This window comes from Equus caballus, chromosome 22 (assembly GCF_041296265.1).
Source record: "Equus caballus isolate H_3958 breed thoroughbred chromosome 22, TB-T2T, whole genome shotgun sequence".
NCBI lineage: Eukaryota > Metazoa > Chordata > Mammalia > Perissodactyla > Equidae > Equus > Equus caballus.
Window position 1 is genome coordinate 1,166,402 of NC_091705.1, and position 16,409 is coordinate 1,182,810.

Genomic DNA, 16,409 nt, shown 5'->3' on the forward strand with positions numbered 1-16,409 from the left:
TGGGCACGCCCAGCTTCTCTGTCAGGGCAACAGAGACTGAGGGAGGCAGGGCAGGTGTGGAAAGAATCAGCAGGTTCCGACTTAGGAGAGGAGGAGGAAGGTGGGAGACCCAGGAGGGACCAGGGCACAGGGGGATGCATCACTGGAACCCAGCGCAGGGTGGGTGTGGGTTGGGGAACATTTGCCAAGTCCAGAAAACCACATCTGCTGCAGGCCACAGGTCCAGGGCTCCAGAGAGGGGGCAGACCCCACAGGTGCTCTGGTCTCCAGGGGGTACAGCAGAGCTGGCTGCTAACCCTCCCTAACTACAGTCCACCTGACCCAGAGCAGAGAGCAAGAGCCCCGTGGGTCCCCAACCATCCTCCTGCCCCCGTGACCAGAGACGAGGAAGAGGCAATGCCTCCCCTCGAAGCGCCAGGGCCTTCGCTGCTCTGGCTGAGAAACGGGTTCTCTCTGCGGCTGCGGCACACAACCCTCATTCTGAAACCCCAGGTACTTCCCAACCCTTGCTCTGTAAACATAAGGCCACTGGGAGGGTTCAATCCTTGGCTAGGAAAGTGAGGGGTGTGGCTGATGGACCCTCAGGCACCCCCGTTTCTGTCTTTTTGGGTGAGATGCCCTGGGGAGGCACTTCTCCCCGCTGCCCTACCTTCAGGGCCAGGGTCAGCTTCTCTCGGAGGCTGGCCTCTTCGGCCTGCAGGCGCTCCAGGTCCTTCTCTAGCACGGCCCTCTGCCTGCGGGCCTGCTCCCAGAACAGCTGGCGTTCCATTTCCACTTCGGACCGCAGGAGGCTCAGCCTTCCTCTGTACCCTTGCTCCAGGTGTCTGTAAGGCACACACGGCAGATGGCATGTCGGGCTCCCAAGGGGCACCTCCCAGGCCCACGCCAGCCCCTGCCTCTCTGGGTACACCTTTCCGGGCCACTTGGCCTCTTCCTTCCCTGGAATCCCCCTGCCCATAGCACTTGGCTACAGCGTCTGGGACTCAATTGTCCTTGCTTGACAGACAGGGTCACTGTTCCTCAGCTACACTGCATGTGCTGTGAGCGCAGGGCTGCGGGCAGATCCCTGGATGCCCCTCTGCCTCTCCACCTCCTTCCACACCACGACCGCCGTCAAATGCCCTTGCTAACCAAACGTGCACAAGAGGACATCTGCCACACAGGATATAGGCCCACAAAACTGGACAGCGACCCCAAGGCAGTCAGAAGACAAGGGAGGAGGCACGTCCCTCAGATTCCACATTAACCTTCTGCAATAACCACTTCCACCAGCAGGGAAAACAGTGCCGATCTTGGTTTTATCACTGAAACAGCTGCTTAATAGAATTTCTCAAACCCAGTCCATCTAGACTGGAGGCGAGGGAAACGTCCTCTGCAGCAGGGGGCTTGGCACATGCGTACTTCAGCAAGGACAGGATGGTGGGCCTTATCCTCCAGCAGACAGTCTAGACTTTCAATCTCATCTCAGAGCTTTAGAGAAGAACACGCAGAGGGGAAGGACATGGAGGAAGGGCAGCTGGTACTTAGGACAAAACGGTATGATAAGTGTAACTAATTTAACACTCCACAAACCTTTGGAGTAGTTTTAAAAATACCTATTTGATCACATCACTCCACTCTTTTTAAAAATTTTTTTTTCCTGCTTTTTCTCCCCAAATCCACTCAATATAGTTGTATATTTTAGTTGTGGGTTCTACTAGTTGTGGCATGTGGGACGCTGCCTCAACGTGGCCTAAGGAGCAGTGCCATGTCCATGCCCAGGATCTGAACCGGTGAAACCCTGGGCCGCCAAAGAGGAGCATGTGAACTTAACCACTTGGCCATGGGGCCAGCCCCAACACCTCTTTAAAAACTTCTGAGTGGCCGGCCCTGTGGCCGAGCGGTTAAAGTTCACGCGTTCTGCTTCAGCGGCCCAGGGTTTCGCTGGTTCGGATCCTGGGCGCAGACATGGCACCGCTTACCAGGCCATGTTGAGGCAGCATCCCACATGCCACAACTAGTAGGACCCACAACTAAAATATACAACTATGAACTGGGGGGACTTGGGGAGAAAAAGGAAAAAAAAAAAAAAGAAGATTGGCAACAGCTGTTAGCTCAGGTGCCAATCTTTAAAAAAGAAAAAAAAACTTTTGAAATAGCCAACAGAAGGAAATGGTTAAATAAAATATGACAGACCCACATAATGGGATGCTCTGGGCCATCAGAAAAGTATATACAGTACAAAACCATTTTGTAAATAATTATGTACACAGAAAGCAGTGAAGGACACACAAAAAATGTTAGGAGTGATAACCTCTGGCAAGTGAGATTTCTGCTTTTTTCTTTTACTTGATTTTTCTAAATATTCTACAATGAACATGTATCATTTGCTACTTTTGTAACAAGAAAAACCTAATGCAACCATAAAAGTTATTTCTAGAAACCTACTGATGATGCCCCATTGTTCATGTGGCGAAACCAAACACACCCAGCCTGGCCCTGAGGGCTTTGCGTGTCCCCCACCAGATTCTGGGACCAAGACACGGCCTTTGAGTTGCTAACTCTTGGATTCCAAGAAAGGCACATCACAGAATCTCTCCCAGGCGGCCGGGAGCCTGAGACACCATGACTGACACATCCCAGTTCTCAGTTACTCAAACTGATCGTCTAAAATCAACTTACATTTAGCTTTTGAACCCAACCGCTTAAAAAGGAGTTTTCCTCCTTGAATGACACTACCCGAGGGCTGGGAGGCAGCCGTGCTGGACGGAGAGGAAGATCCTGTGCGAGGAAGGCTACTCAAGAGTCGAGAGAAGCCCCACGGACCCCCACCTCCCCCAGCAACGTAAGGTCTCCTGGCGCCAAGCAGGACAGCTGGAATCAGCCCTGCATCCATCAGGAGGATCCCAACACCTAGGAAGCCAGTGAGGAGGCTGAGCACAGCACGTGGGTACAGGGCCATTCAGAGACAGGCGGGCGTCAGAAAGAGGGAAACGTGCGTGCTGCCGGCTTCCTCCAAGACTCTTTCAGCTCCTAATTTGTAACAATGGTTTCACTCTGTGGAAACCCACACTGACCTCACACCCTGCTTTCTGAGGTCGGGAAACTAAGGAGAAGCCCTCAGACAAGCAAAGCTACCCCTCTGCAACTGCAAGAGTCAACGCTGCGGCCGTTTTCAAGTCCCACCCGCGGGAACTTGCTCAGCAGGATGGTAAACGGGCAGGCTTACCATGGGCGACTCGGCTGCACAGACTGTCAGCCGCTGACAAGAGCAGGAACGACACCCAGTTACTTCTTAACCACACGCTCCTCTGCAATAAAATGCATGCGCTCTACATTGGAGGTGGGGGGCTCAGCAAGGCCACGGCCAGCGTGTCTTCCCAGCCCGGTTTCTGGGCCTTGCAGACAGCTGCTAAGAGGGAGACTATGTGTATTTATTATCTCAGGTTTGATTGGGAATATGTTTTAAAGTTTGGTGACAGGATACTTAATTTTTAGCTTTCCTGCTAATTACCATGATCCTGCAAGTTTTCCAGTACAGGAGCTGGTGGAAGTGAACATGTGTGCATGCATGCACACACACTCTCACTCATGGCCCCTTGATGCCCACAGATGTCACCTCCTGCAGACATCTTCCTCACACCACGCAGACAGAGGTGTGGACTCCAAATGGCGACCAGACCAGGATCTCAACTTGCTGTATTTGGCATTTCCCAGCTGCCCGCAGGAAGGAAAACGGGACCCAGGCCTTTGGGAATTGGGAGGCATGTGGACTCGGATGTGAGGCCCTGCTCTGCCCAGAGCTTGCTGCCTAGTAGGCGGCAACGCGTGGAAGGTGGCGGGCCCCAGGACAACAGGTCCGTCTCTCTGAACCCTGAGTACACGGGTTGTGGAAGGGAAGTTGCCGGGGCACTCACTGAGCTGACCTGGGATGAAGGTTGTGTGACTCCAGGAAACCCCACCTAGGCAAGTGAGGTGCTCTCTGCCCGTCAGCACGCTCTCGCTGACAGGCTGATTCTCTCACCTCCCAGGACGGAGCAGGCCAGGGCTCATGCTACTGTAGAAAACAGCCTAAGACGAGGCGAGGAGAGACCTGGGTTTACATTTCAGGGCACACTGGTTGTGTGATTGCAGGCAAGTCACTGCGCTCCTCTAAGCCTCAGTTTCTTTGGCTAGAAAATAGGAATAAAATGGCCTTTTCAAGGTTACAGCCAGGTGACGCCTAGTCTACGACAGGAGCTCCCCAACACAACAGCAGTCACAGGCCAGAAGCTTCTTCCTGGAGGGCGAGACTGTCTCCCAAACCTCCAGAGCTCTGGCTGCATAGCGAAGGTGCCCGGGGCGTCCTTGGTGAGGAAGGAATGGGCTCTTTGGGCGAAATCCCACTGTTTCGTTGGATACGATCAATTGGTGCCGTGTGGCTGCTAAACTCCTCCCTCTGCTGGGGCCGCCGGAGGACCCTCAGGGGCCCGTGCAAGCTGGCCACAGGGACAAGCTCCTCCAGTTCCTCCTCGACTCTGCCCTGTGAGCCGCGAGGCCATGAGGACCCGGACAGTCTCCTGTGCACAGTGGAGGCAAGCCTTTCCTAGGCTCATGCTTGAAAGCCTGCGCGTCAGGCAGACGGGAGCGGGTAGAAGTCCCTGTGAAGGCCACCAGGGCCACTTGGGGGGCTTTACGCACATCACACTGTGTCACCCACACACCTTGCTGATAGAGCAAGAAGAACCTTGTAAGAAAAGTGTTACCTTCAAATGCCACAACCACACACAAGGGGGAGAGGCACACGTCCCAGAGGCACCAAAATGAGACAGCTCGTCACAAGCTCCCCCACTGAGCAGATGAGGGAGTGAAACCACCTCTGTCACCTGAATGGTCATTTCTCTTTCTCGCTCCTCGTTTCACTGACGCACAAGCACAGCTGACCCATGGAGTCAGACGTGCAGGGCGCTCTCTGTGCACCAGGCACCCCTCCCCGTGCAGAGGACGGTCACTCATCACTCCCCTTGTTCATATGAGGAACCTGCAGGGCTCCATCCACCCAGGGTCACAGCAAAAGTGCACAGAGACAGGACTGCAGCTCCTCCATGCCTGCTCAGGCCCAGCTGTCTGCCCGTGAGGGAGAATGAGGAAGGGGGCCAGCACCCCCCTCTGCACTCCCACCAGGAGCACCACCAAGAGTGGGGAGCGGGGGGGCAGGACACCAGCTTCTCAGCAATGCACAGCTCCGGCTATCCTTAAAGGGACACTTCTGGGTGACAAAAGATTCAAGAAGGTGAACAGCCAGCTGAGCTCTTAAAAGGGAGCCTCCAGCACACACCGCTCCCCATGGGGGTGGGAAGCCCCTCCCCTGCTGTGGCCTGGGGTCCTCGGGGGCCGGGTCTCCTCAAAAGTTCTGATTAATAAACCAGAGAGACAGTTTTGCGTCCATAAAAACACGGTCAGAAACCCATGCCTCTGTCCAGCCACCAGCCTGATCAGTGGTGTAGACCGCCCGCCAGAGGTCTGCCCAGCCGACCGCGAGCCATGCCACCTGCAGTCAGGTTTTGAGCTCAGGGCCCTGTCCCCCTGGGTAGGCTCCTTTCTGCTGCGCCAACAGCTCCAAAGCCATTCACGAGCCCTCTCTCAAAACGTCCCTCTGTCTCACCAACCACAGGCACAGAGACTCGGCTTGAGTGGGACAGACTCGGATAAAGGAAGCAGAGCAGGGCGAGGGCAGCACAGAGGAATCTAGCCCGCAGCTGCAGGCACACATAGCTAGGTGCTGTGGCACCATGCCCCCACATCACAAAGAGCAAGACCATTTCTTTAAAGGTACCCTTCTTCTCTCAAGAAAGGACATCCCCAAAGATGCATCTTCTAGATTTCTACCCGCTCAGGTGAAATAGGAGGGTCTCAGCTCCCCGATGATCACGACCACAGCCTCAGCTAGAGGCAGCCTCGCATCCACCACAGCCCTCAGCCAGGGCCCCGGAACTGCCGCCCTGCTTGCCGGGGAGCCGCAGCGCGGGGCTTGGGCACCACCGGCAGGACCTACTTGATCTTCTCGTCCGTGAGCTGCTCCAGGGCAGAGTGGCAGTCATCCATCTCTTTCACAAACTCCAGGTTCCTCTTCTCGGCTCTCTCCAGGTCCTGCCTCGCCTTGTCTCGCTCCCTCGTCACCTGCTCCACTTGCCCCCTGCCACAGGAAGGAGACAGGGTCAAATGGGGACACCTGCTCTGGGCCCAGTGAGCCCCATGCCTGCATGAAGGATAAAAAGAGCTGGCATTAACTGGGTGCTGAGCATGGGCCTGCACTGGGCTCCGGCCTCACTGCCACCATCAACCTCCTCCTAAGGCGGTCTCTACAATTACTATGTGCCTTTTACAGAGGCACATCTGAGGCTAAATGATTTGCCAAGGAAAGTTTCTAAGAAGTCCTGAACCCGGGAAGGCTGAGCCTAGAGCCTTGCAGTGGGCTGCACCTTCAGCCGGCCCCAGAACAGGGGAGAATTTATCTGTGTAGCCTCTTGTCTCCAGCTGGGCCTGGGCTCCAGGGATCCCCAGCACCTAATCCAGGAATGGACATGTGACGCGGAGAAGGCCACCCATTATCCTGCCTGGTCACAGCACTGCCCCCTGCAGCCTGGCATCCAAGTGAGTGCAAGGTCACCCACTTGCACAGGGAGCCACCCAGAGCAGAAGGGAATTCCGTGTTCACGGCCCTGGCTCCGTCTGGTCTCCCCAGGCACCGCCTGAAGCTCTGTGCAAATCACCTCTGGTCCTGCGAGTCTGGTGACTGTTTCCCCGACTAAAGGAGCACCAAGCTTTGCTCCCTCCCCCTCCCGAGGCACAGTCTTTCTCTGGTCCTACTGCAGAGTTGCCTGAGGTCAGAAGGCTCATCTGTCAGTACCTAACGAGATGCGGTCTTGAAGATGGAGACTGATTTGTGCCAAGCCGTTCTGCAGCTTTGGAACATCAATGAAAACACAATCAATCTTTATGTCAATCTGCCGCGCAGACGGATGGCCTGAATAGTCAGCTAAACCAACGCAGAACTAATTAAAACGGGACTGTGTTCTTGGGCCAACTGTCACATGGTGCTCTGGACCATGTTTGAAAAACACTTCTTTCTCCTCTCTTGCCAGTCGAGCCTAGGAGCTCTCTGGCTGCTCCTGGAAGCATGCCCTGGCCTACTCGAGGGTTTCTGCCTCACACGGGCAAGGCCCAGCATCAGCAGGATGAGTTTTAAAGCCAAATCCTTCTCTTTGGAACCTTGCTAAAAGGAGCTAAGTGAGGACCTGACATAGATTTCTAAGCTCCCCATCAAGTGTGGGGGAAGGCCAGTGACCCTTAAATTCTGTGGCCATAAAAACCACCCTTAAATTCTGTGGCCATAAAAACCTGAGCAGCAGCCACTGAACTTCTGCTGGGTCCTCAAGGCCCCACTCCAACCACACACGTGGATGGCGCTCATGGCACTGGGAGGCCTCATCCTCCTCTCACCACTCAGCTCTCGTTCCTTGTCCCACCACGAGCGCCCGCTGAAGGCAGCCCAGTGGGAAAGGTGGTGCCAAGCCCCTCGTCCCTCCCCGGCACTGGCCGTTTGGGGTGGATTAGGCCAGGGTGCCTCATTTCCTCAGACTCTCCTCCAGGCCAGCCTGGCCAGTGAAAACCTTCGCCCACCCCTACCACATGGGTAAGAGACATGGGGCTCTTACTGGCAGAAGCTCAGCTCCTGGCGGTAGCAGGCCAAGGCTGCCTGCTGAGTGACACCACCGACCAACATGAGCTCATTCTCAAGGGCCCAGGTCAGCTCTGAAAGGTTCACCTTCTCGTCCACGTTGAAGTCGAGGCTCTGAAACAGCAAGACCCAGAGGGCAGGACAGTATGAACAGCTTCTCCAAATACTTGCTAGCTCTCCTAAGGATGGTCCAGGCCCAGACCCACGCTGTCTTACAGGAAGCACCTGTCACTTCTCTATCTGCAAAGTCTCTACCTCTCAGACGTGCCCCACGACACACACACAGCCCATCCCTGTCAACACTGAGGTCCCTCTCATCCCTGTCAATGCTGAGGTCCCCCTAGCCCTGTCAACATCAAGGTCCCCCATCCCTATCAACACCCAGGTACCCCCATCCGTGCCTCGGGGATGGGTGTAAGCCAGGCTGGACAGGGTCCTCCTCTCTGGATGAAGTAAAAGACACGAAGGAGGTTTGCCTCAAGCAGAGGGCAGGATGGGCCAGACGAGAGGCCAGAAGAGGGAAGCCTCCTGTGAAATCAGTCGATGTACAGAGCACGTGGCCTTGGTGAGCTGCGCGAGGACACCTGACCTGAGGCCAGTGCCACCAAGAAGTGAGCGAGGGACAGCAGGGTGAGGGTCCTGACAACAGCCTGCAGCACCAAGCCCTTGGTGCTAACGTCCTTCTCCCTGACTGCCCACGCAGCTGAGCCCCTGACGACCCCTCTGCTTAGAGCCATTTTGAGTCAGTATTTTGCCATTTCAAACTAAGAGAATCCTGACTAATCTGTCTCTGTGAAATGCATGGATGGATGGGTGGTTCTGCTGGTGGAAAATGACCTATCAGAGAGAGATGAGCCGCAGCCAAGCAGTCCAGAGAGGGGAGCATTCTTTTCCCCTCAAGATTCTGAAAAGAAAAGAACAATTTATGTTATACGTATTGTACCACAATAAAAAAAAAATAGAACAAAGTACATCCACGTGCCCCTCTGCTAACTGATCAGTAACTCATACTTTGTCACGCTTACTTTCTTAGCGCTGGGTATTCTTGACCTGTTTCCTTCTATGACGTCTAAAATTATAAACAGTCACACACAAGCCCAAGTGCAGGCGCCACATCAGGGCCTGCAGAGAGAGAGGACGGCAGGCAGCTCCAGGTGGGAAGGAGGTGTGCTTCCTTTTTTTAACTTATAAAATAGAGGCTAGAATTTCCACTGCTTCTCTACTGCCCAAGTGCTTCTGAAGAGAAACGACGTGAAAGGTGGAGCACGTGGCACAATCTGGGAATCGCGAGCTGCTATGACACAGGTGCAAACTTCCCAGCAATGCTATCACCAGGGGTGCAAAGAAACGACAGAAACAGGCCACAGCAGCAGCTTCCTGACCAAGAAGAAAGGAGTCATCCCAAACTGCAAGGCGTGGGTGGGGGCCAGCCTCCAAGATGAGCCTGGGGGCTCCTCACCCCCTGGCATTCACATCTCTGTACTCCCCTCCCACACTGAACAGCCCTAACCGGCGTAACCCACAGGGTACTGAGGAAGTAACAGTGTGTGACTGCCCAGATAGGGCGTGGAAGACCTGTGGCCTCCTCCTTGCTCTCTTGGATCTTCCTCTAGGGAAGCCAGCTGCCATGTTGTGAGGATGCTCAAGCAGCCCTGGGAGAGGCCCATGCGGCAAGGAATGGAGGCCTCCCACCTGTGGCGAACATCAACTTGCCATCCTGGAAGCGGAGGCTTGGCCCCAGTCAGGCCTTCTGAAGACTGCATGTGGCTGACACCTCATGGGAGACCCCGGCTAGGACCACCCAGTTGTGCAGCTCTCAAATTCCTCACCCACAGCAATTGCATGAGATGAGAAACGTCGATTATTTTCAGGCACAACTTAGTGATAATCTGTTGAGGAGGGACAGACAACGGACTCAGGGCCTCCTCACAGAGCAGCAGCAGCTGGAACAGCGCTCTCTTGGGCACTCTGAAGTTCAGGAAGAAGCACTCTGAAGGAGCCAGGGTCTCGAGAAGCTGGATGCATGATGCCAGCACATCCAGGCCAAAGGCTTGCCCAGCTGGGCACGTCCTTCCCAAGGGAAACAACTTTTTTAGGTCAGCAGCTTGCAGTCTTGACTGCCAGTGTCACAGGTAAGCACTTAATGACAGCAGTGCAGGCAGGAAGAGTCCCGCTGTGTGTGCCAGGACACCCCAACCGCCTGCCCGGCTCACTGGTGGCACCTGCCCGGCTCGCTGGTGCACCCACCCACCCGAACGCCTGCTCTGGCTGTGTGCCCTCAGGCAGCCACCCATCTGTCAGGTGAGACTAAACACCTTCAGCGATGTGTGAGCATTAAAGTCACACTTGAGAGGTCCCCGCTCAGTGCCGAGCTGCTGAGAGCAGCTCAGTAAACGTCGCTGCCGTTCAATAAAATGGAATAAAATCCTGAATGCAACTGGTAAATCATAAATTGGTATAGAAATGGAAATAATCTCCGATAGCAGGAAAGTAATGAAAAGAGCAAGTTCCGAAACGTCAGAAGCGAGGTGGAGACTCACCGACGGTCAGACTGTGATGGCAGCCAGCACACCTCCAAACGCAGGGAACCCGGAGCAGCATTTCAGGGACAACCCCCAAACCGGGAGCCCCTCTGGCTCTTTGCCCTCCATCTGGGGGAAATTTTTGGCAATCCTGGCTCAGCCTCTGGCTCTCAGAACAGCTCGAATGGCCAGATGTCCACATCTGGCCTTGCCATCCAGCCTCTGCCCAGGCCCAGACTTGGCAACGGCTGAGTTTAGGCCAAGGGGGTCTGGCCCAAGGAGTCAGGGAGACTGTCATAAGGGCTGTGTTTGCACTCCTTTGCGGACTAACGACATTTTTGGAGGCAACGTGACAGAACTTATCAAGAGTTAAAATGTGTAACTTCAGGAATCTACCCTCAGAGAAACACCAGCACAGAAGCAGGAGGACGTACGTGTATTACAGATGCGGAGATTTGTAAGACAAAAAAATTGGAAAAAATCTGCACGTCCAACAATAGGAAAAAGTAAACATAAATTAGCAAGATATACAGTATGACAGGATATTTGCAAAAGAATTTTTTTAATTGGAATGTCTAAATACCTATTTCTTTTCTGTGCCAGGGAAGAGATGTGCAGGACGCCCACTAAGCCATTAGCTACCCCACCCCTGGAGGCCAGGAGCAAAGGGACAAAAGGCTTTCTTGTTTACTTTATAGATTTCTGCATATTTGACCTTTTTTTACAACAGGAAATGAAATTTGGAAATGAAAATAATCAGTCTAGCTCGCTACACTTCCCCCAGGATTCTTCCCTCACCCGCAGCCAGCCGGCCCCTGGACACACCTGACTTTGCCACCCCACCCAGGGCAGAGCTCCCCCCAAACCCCAAGGGGCTGATGCTGCGCCCTGGGGGAGGGACAGCTGGCTCTGGGAGAGGCCAGGCTCCCGTGGGAGGCACGGGGCAGCAGGGGTCGCTGTGCAGGGAGGAGAGCTCAGCTGCTGGCAGGCGGCTCTGGGCAGAACTCTGTTCACCATGGAGCCCGTCCTCAACAAAACAGTAATGCTCACACCTTGGGGACAGCGACACAGAGTAAGATGTCTCCACTACAGGGAAGGGGATGTCCTTCCCTCGTCTGTGGGCCTCACCTCCCTCATCCAGGTAAAGAGAACATCTCCAGAGGCCAACGTGCACTGTGGGGACATCTAAGATACTGGACCTACCTTCAAGCGGGTCTGCTTCAGACTACTGTTGTCTCTGCTTTTTATTTATTATTTTCTTAAGTTAAAATTTCCTATAATTTAATAGCAAAAAAATAAAGAAGAAAGTGATTCCACCTGGCCCTACCTACATGGGGCTCTCTGCCCAGAGTGCATGACCTGTGTCTGTGGGGTACTCCGTCCAGCCTCTTCTGTGGGCAGCTGGCCCTGGGTCCCCTGCCCGGCCCCACACCGCCAGGACGTCTCCCGCAGGGGCAGCCATGAGCAACCAGTTCCAAACCTGCAAGACCTCCCTGCCGTTCTGAATCCCCTCCTGGGCCCACAGGGCGATGAGCTGCTCGGGAAAGGCGAAGCCGCTGCCGTCATCCACGCTGCAGAAGAGGCGCAGGCCTGAGCACACGGACACGAGGGACGACGGAGTGGTGGCCTGGCAGCTGCCCTCCTCGGGGCCCTGCACGTGGGGAATGGGAAGACGCCCATGAGCACACAGGCCCCCTGAGGCCACATCTGGCCATCTGTAATGTTTTCTGACCTTGCCAGCCTGTGCTCGGCCCTTTGCTGTCTCTACGAGGCCTGACAGCAACAACCCACATGGTTACTGCTGGCTCCGTTTCCCAGACCAGGAAACAAGGCTGGCACTGTTACAGGACTTGCCTGAGAACGCACGGCTCTGCAGGTGGCAGAGTGGGGATTTGAACCTGGGGCTCCTAACACCCAGCCCAGCATGGTCTCCTACCACCCACCCAAGGCCTCGTGCATGGATTGTGTCCCAGCGCCCACGTGGCCTGACTGGTCAGCACGTGTTGCTTAGTGGGAGACACAAAGAATAGGGTTTTAACATCTCGCCCCGGAATTAGCAACAGTGTGAGCCTGGCCTCACAAAGGAAGAGCCCAAGAAAGTGTGTCCCAGTGGTAGGAAATTCAATCTGTAGAAAGAAACCCAAGACAGGCTTGAAAAAAAGAAGTGGGATGGCCCAAGCAAAGTCACACATTTCCACAGGACTCGGAAACATGCAGCTCATGGCTGAAAGTCTCGTAGTTTTAAGATGAAGGCAAAAAAATCCCTGGGCCAGACAGCTGAGCTGTCAGGCTTAGGGGGATAAGGATCTGCAGGGCAAGATTCCTCTCCTTGCTGTGTTTCCTGCCCAGGCAGGGCCCGTCAGAACAAGCATCTGCTGTCTGGGGCCACAGAACTGAGGAGCGAAAGCCCCTTCCTTCAGGCCTCCAGGGCTCCTGTCACACCTGCAGAGCCACCCTCCTCATGGGCACCAGTGTCTCCTTGCTCTTCCCAAAGACCCCCAGCCTGTCCTGTTGCCTGAAACACCCCCCCCCAACACTTCCACGGCTGGCCCTCCCTCAGGGCTCTGCTCAGATGGCACTCCACGAACCAGTTCACTCACCTCCTCAAACAGGTGCTCACTGGCGCGCGTGCCAGTGATGCAAGGTCCACAGGCAGTGGCTGCACGCCCTTTCCATTCTCAGCAGGGTCCCTGCCTCTCCATAAACAGTTACTGTAGGACTGGGTGCTCACTAAGCTCTGCAGGGTGCTTTGCAACCCTCCAAGGCAGGCGTTTCACCCCTTTTACAGAAGGGAAGAAGGCAGCTCAGGAAGACTAGGTAACATGGCCATGGCCACCGTGGAGCAGCTCAAACATCCGAATGCACCCGGACCATGGCCACCTCCTTCCCACGACCTCCTCTCCAACGACCGGGAGCTGGAGGACAGGTGCTGCCACTCTGGTCCCCACAGCAGTAGGCCGCCTGCTCCCCGACAAGCACAGGGGCGGGGCTGGGGCACGCCTCCATCTGCGGCACATGTCCGAGGGCCAGCACTACCATGCCACGCCACGCCACAGAGTCCACATGCACAGGATGCGACCCCCCACCCCACAGTCATGTCACCTTCGGTCACCTTCTGGGCAGGGAGGGGTTGTTCTGAGGGCCACCTGCCTCTGCCCAGAGATGGGGTCTTGCCCGGCCTCCTTCCTGCAACCCACGGCTCACGACCCTCTCTAGCTGAGCCTCTGTATCAGGACACAGGAAAAGAGGCGGCTCCCTGTCACAGAAGGCGTCCTCCCTCCACCAGCTCTGAGCATGACTCATTGGGATCTCACTGTGGCATCTGACGGTGCGCAGCCTGACACCTTCCCTCAGCGCTCCTGGTTTCTTCTTTACCTGTTCTCGTTGACCGAAAATTCAGAAACCTAACTGTCAGACATCCCCAGCCCCGCAGAGAACAATGCGACTGTTCCTGCACCGCAGCGCACCAGCTGCGGGATCAGCTCCGTCAGCAAAGAAGCGTCAGCGAGACTCCACAAAGCAACCGTGCCTGTGGCGGGAGAGGGAGGTTGTACTGTCGTGGGATTGAGAAAAGTCAAACGCTATGCCAACAGTCACTGAACAAAATCACAATTTAAATAACCGCCTAACATCTGGTCTCCTCCAACTGCAGAGACCTGGTGTGTGTATGACAGGGAAAATTCAGGAATATGGGACGGGGAGAGGCCAGGTTAAGGAGTACTTGGAGGGCTAATTCTTGGGAAGGGACGGAATCCTTCACTGACTGCTCTCACCGCACCACGATGCGGAGGAGACATGAGGAACCACCATGGAATCCTCATAAAACCCCTATGAGGTGTGTCCATTTGTTACAGATGACGGGCCTGAGGCTCAGAGAAGGTGAGTAACTCACCCAGTGACACACAGCTAGGGAGGAGCAATGTCAGATCAGTTCCAAGCTATGTGTAGTTCTAGAGTCTAAGTCACATGACCTCCCACTTACACACGTGTATGTACACGCCTGGACCAACTCCTGGGCAGCTCACTGTGGTGACACAGGCAGAGAGATCAGGCCTATGAAATGTGCTGAAGGCCAGAGGGTGACAGCAGCTACTGCTGTGGCTCAAGATTTAACTGTCCCATTTTACCTGGAACTGAGACCAGGATCTGCTCGGTTTGACAGGAGTGGAAGGTTCCAGAAGTGAAGTGGGCCCATAATTGAACAGACCAAGCTGGAATTCCTCAAGACTCACTCTGCCGTCTCCATCTTGATCCAGTTTGTGAAACAGGTCTTCGAGTTCCTGAACAAAGGCCACCACAGCTCTGCTCAGATGCTCCAGCCACAAGGAGCTGCATGCCAGCACCGCCACCCAGGCCCGCGGACACCCCTCGCTCCCTCCCTCCCTCCCCAGGTAGGGCAGGCTGCTGGTCCTTATCCAAACGCAAACTGTCTGGGTCACAGCTGTCCTCCCCCAGCTCTGGCTTCTAAAGCTACATGCCCGGCCAGCTTCCATCCAGACGTGAACAGCACCACCTGAACTTCCTAAACCCCACACACCCAGGCAGAGCCTGCTGCGCGGGCCCGGGCAGGGCTGTGGGGAGAAGATGTCCAGAAAAGCATGGCCTGGGCCGCAGGCAGCTGAGGGTCTAGCAAGAGTGGCAGGGCTGAGAGTAACTTTAGCAGGTGGGGCCTGCCCCCACCACTGCCTGCCCCTCGGCCAACAGGAGGAAAGAGGGATGAAACAGCTGTTGGGGAGTGCAAGCACTCTCCGAGGGCATCTTATTTGGGCTGGGAGGTAGAACTGGGCCATGCAGGAAGGGGAAAGGGCATTCCAGGCAGAGAAAGGATCCCGAATGAAGGTGCTCAGTAGCTGGCAAGGCCGGGGCCACGCGTGGTCAGAAAAGGACCTGTGACTTGGGCACTTGGGAGTCATCAAAGGATTTCAGACCAGAAGTGATACAACGGAATGTGTTCTGAAGGGTGTAGGGATTTTCCAGACCCAACACCAACCATGACCATTGCAAAGAACAAGCCATTCAGGGTGGTCTGTCCCGGCCCCCGTCTTACCGCCTCCTCAAGTCCCTGGAGCCCAATGCTCTGGCAGACCAGAGCCAGCTCCTGCTCGTTGAGGTGGCCGCTGCTGCCGACACCTAGCTCTTCCCAGATGCTCCGGACCTGGCTCTCGGGGGTGTCAAAGGAGGGGCTGCAGGACTTCCGAGAGCTCCCAAAGACCTCAGAACCCCAGGCTGGCAGCTGGCCTGAAGCAGGGGGAGTGACAGGTAAATGCAGTGCTCCAGGTGAGAGCGCTCAGGGGAACCACACCAATGCCAGTAACTTACTCTGAAACCAGACGGAGTGATGGATGGATGCGGGGGATGCATGAGCATCAAAGCATCAAAAGTGGAACCCAGGTGGCGGGTACATGGTGCTCACAATACAGTTCTTTCAACTGCATTCTATGCAAATTTTCATACTAAGATGTCAAGGGGAAATCTCTGCTCCACATGGGGAAAGCATTTTCTGAAGAAAACCTACCAAAGTCACACTATTCAAAGTACATAAAAGAGGGCTGCAGTACTTGTCTCTACAATAAAAAGATCAGGTTTTTTTAAAAATAATTTTTATGAGCTTTTCAAACCTACCCAAAGTATAGAGCCCCATCCAGGGAGCACCCTTGCACTGTCACTCAGGCTGGGCGATGATCGGCACTTTGCCCCCCTGGCTTCATCTATCCCCTTTTCGTTATTGCTGAAGCATTTGAAAGCAAATCCTAGATCTCAAGTTTTCACCCCCACATATTTAGTACGTATTTCTGAAAAATACAGACATTTTCTTATAAAACCACAATACTACTATCACACCTAACAAACCAACAGTCATTTTCCAACTGTCTCAAAAAGTCTTCCTGCAGCTGATTCGTTTGAATCAGCATCAAGAGAGCCCCCAGTGGCCTCCGTGGTCACTTCCCCTAGGTCTTCCAATCACGAGCCACTCTCCCGCCCCAGCCAGCACCGCCGTGGCTAACACACCGACCAGCTGTTCCGCAGAATGCTTCCCCATCCCGGATCTGCTTGTCTGCCTCCTCGTGCTGTCACTTAACTTGTTCCTCTATCCCTAATATTTCCCGTAAATTTGAAGTTCCTCAAAGGCTAGTTTCAATCCAGGCTCAGTTTTTTCTTTTTACTTTTTCTTTTGGCAAATACACTGC

General features: G+C 54.7%; 1 protein-coding gene across 19 annotated transcripts in view; it reads right to left on the bottom strand.

Annotated features, from left to right (window-relative positions):
- Positions 1–16,409, bottom strand: part of NINL (ninein like) — a 134,682-nt gene that overhangs the window by 50,573 nt on the left and 67,700 nt on the right. For 17 of the 19 annotated variants that reach the window (XR_011430643.1, XR_011430647.1, XR_011430648.1 and 14 more), the window contains 6 exons: positions 15,269–15,459; positions 14,349–14,501; positions 11,702–11,872; positions 7,677–7,813; positions 6,014–6,154; positions 650–824 (listed from right to left, as the gene is read on the bottom strand). Coding sequence is in view for 11 of the 19 variants with exons in the window: in XM_070246988.1 (XP_070103089.1) it covers positions 650–824; positions 6,014–6,154; positions 7,677–7,813; positions 11,702–11,872; positions 14,349–14,501; positions 15,269–15,459 (968 nt within the window). In the remaining 8 variants the exon portion in view is untranslated. The remainder of the gene's footprint in view (positions 1–649; positions 825–6,013; positions 6,155–7,676; positions 7,814–11,701; positions 11,873–14,348; positions 14,502–15,268; positions 15,460–16,409) is intronic. The other 2 variants (XM_070246989.1, XM_023625977.2) reach the window with 1 other exon arrangement.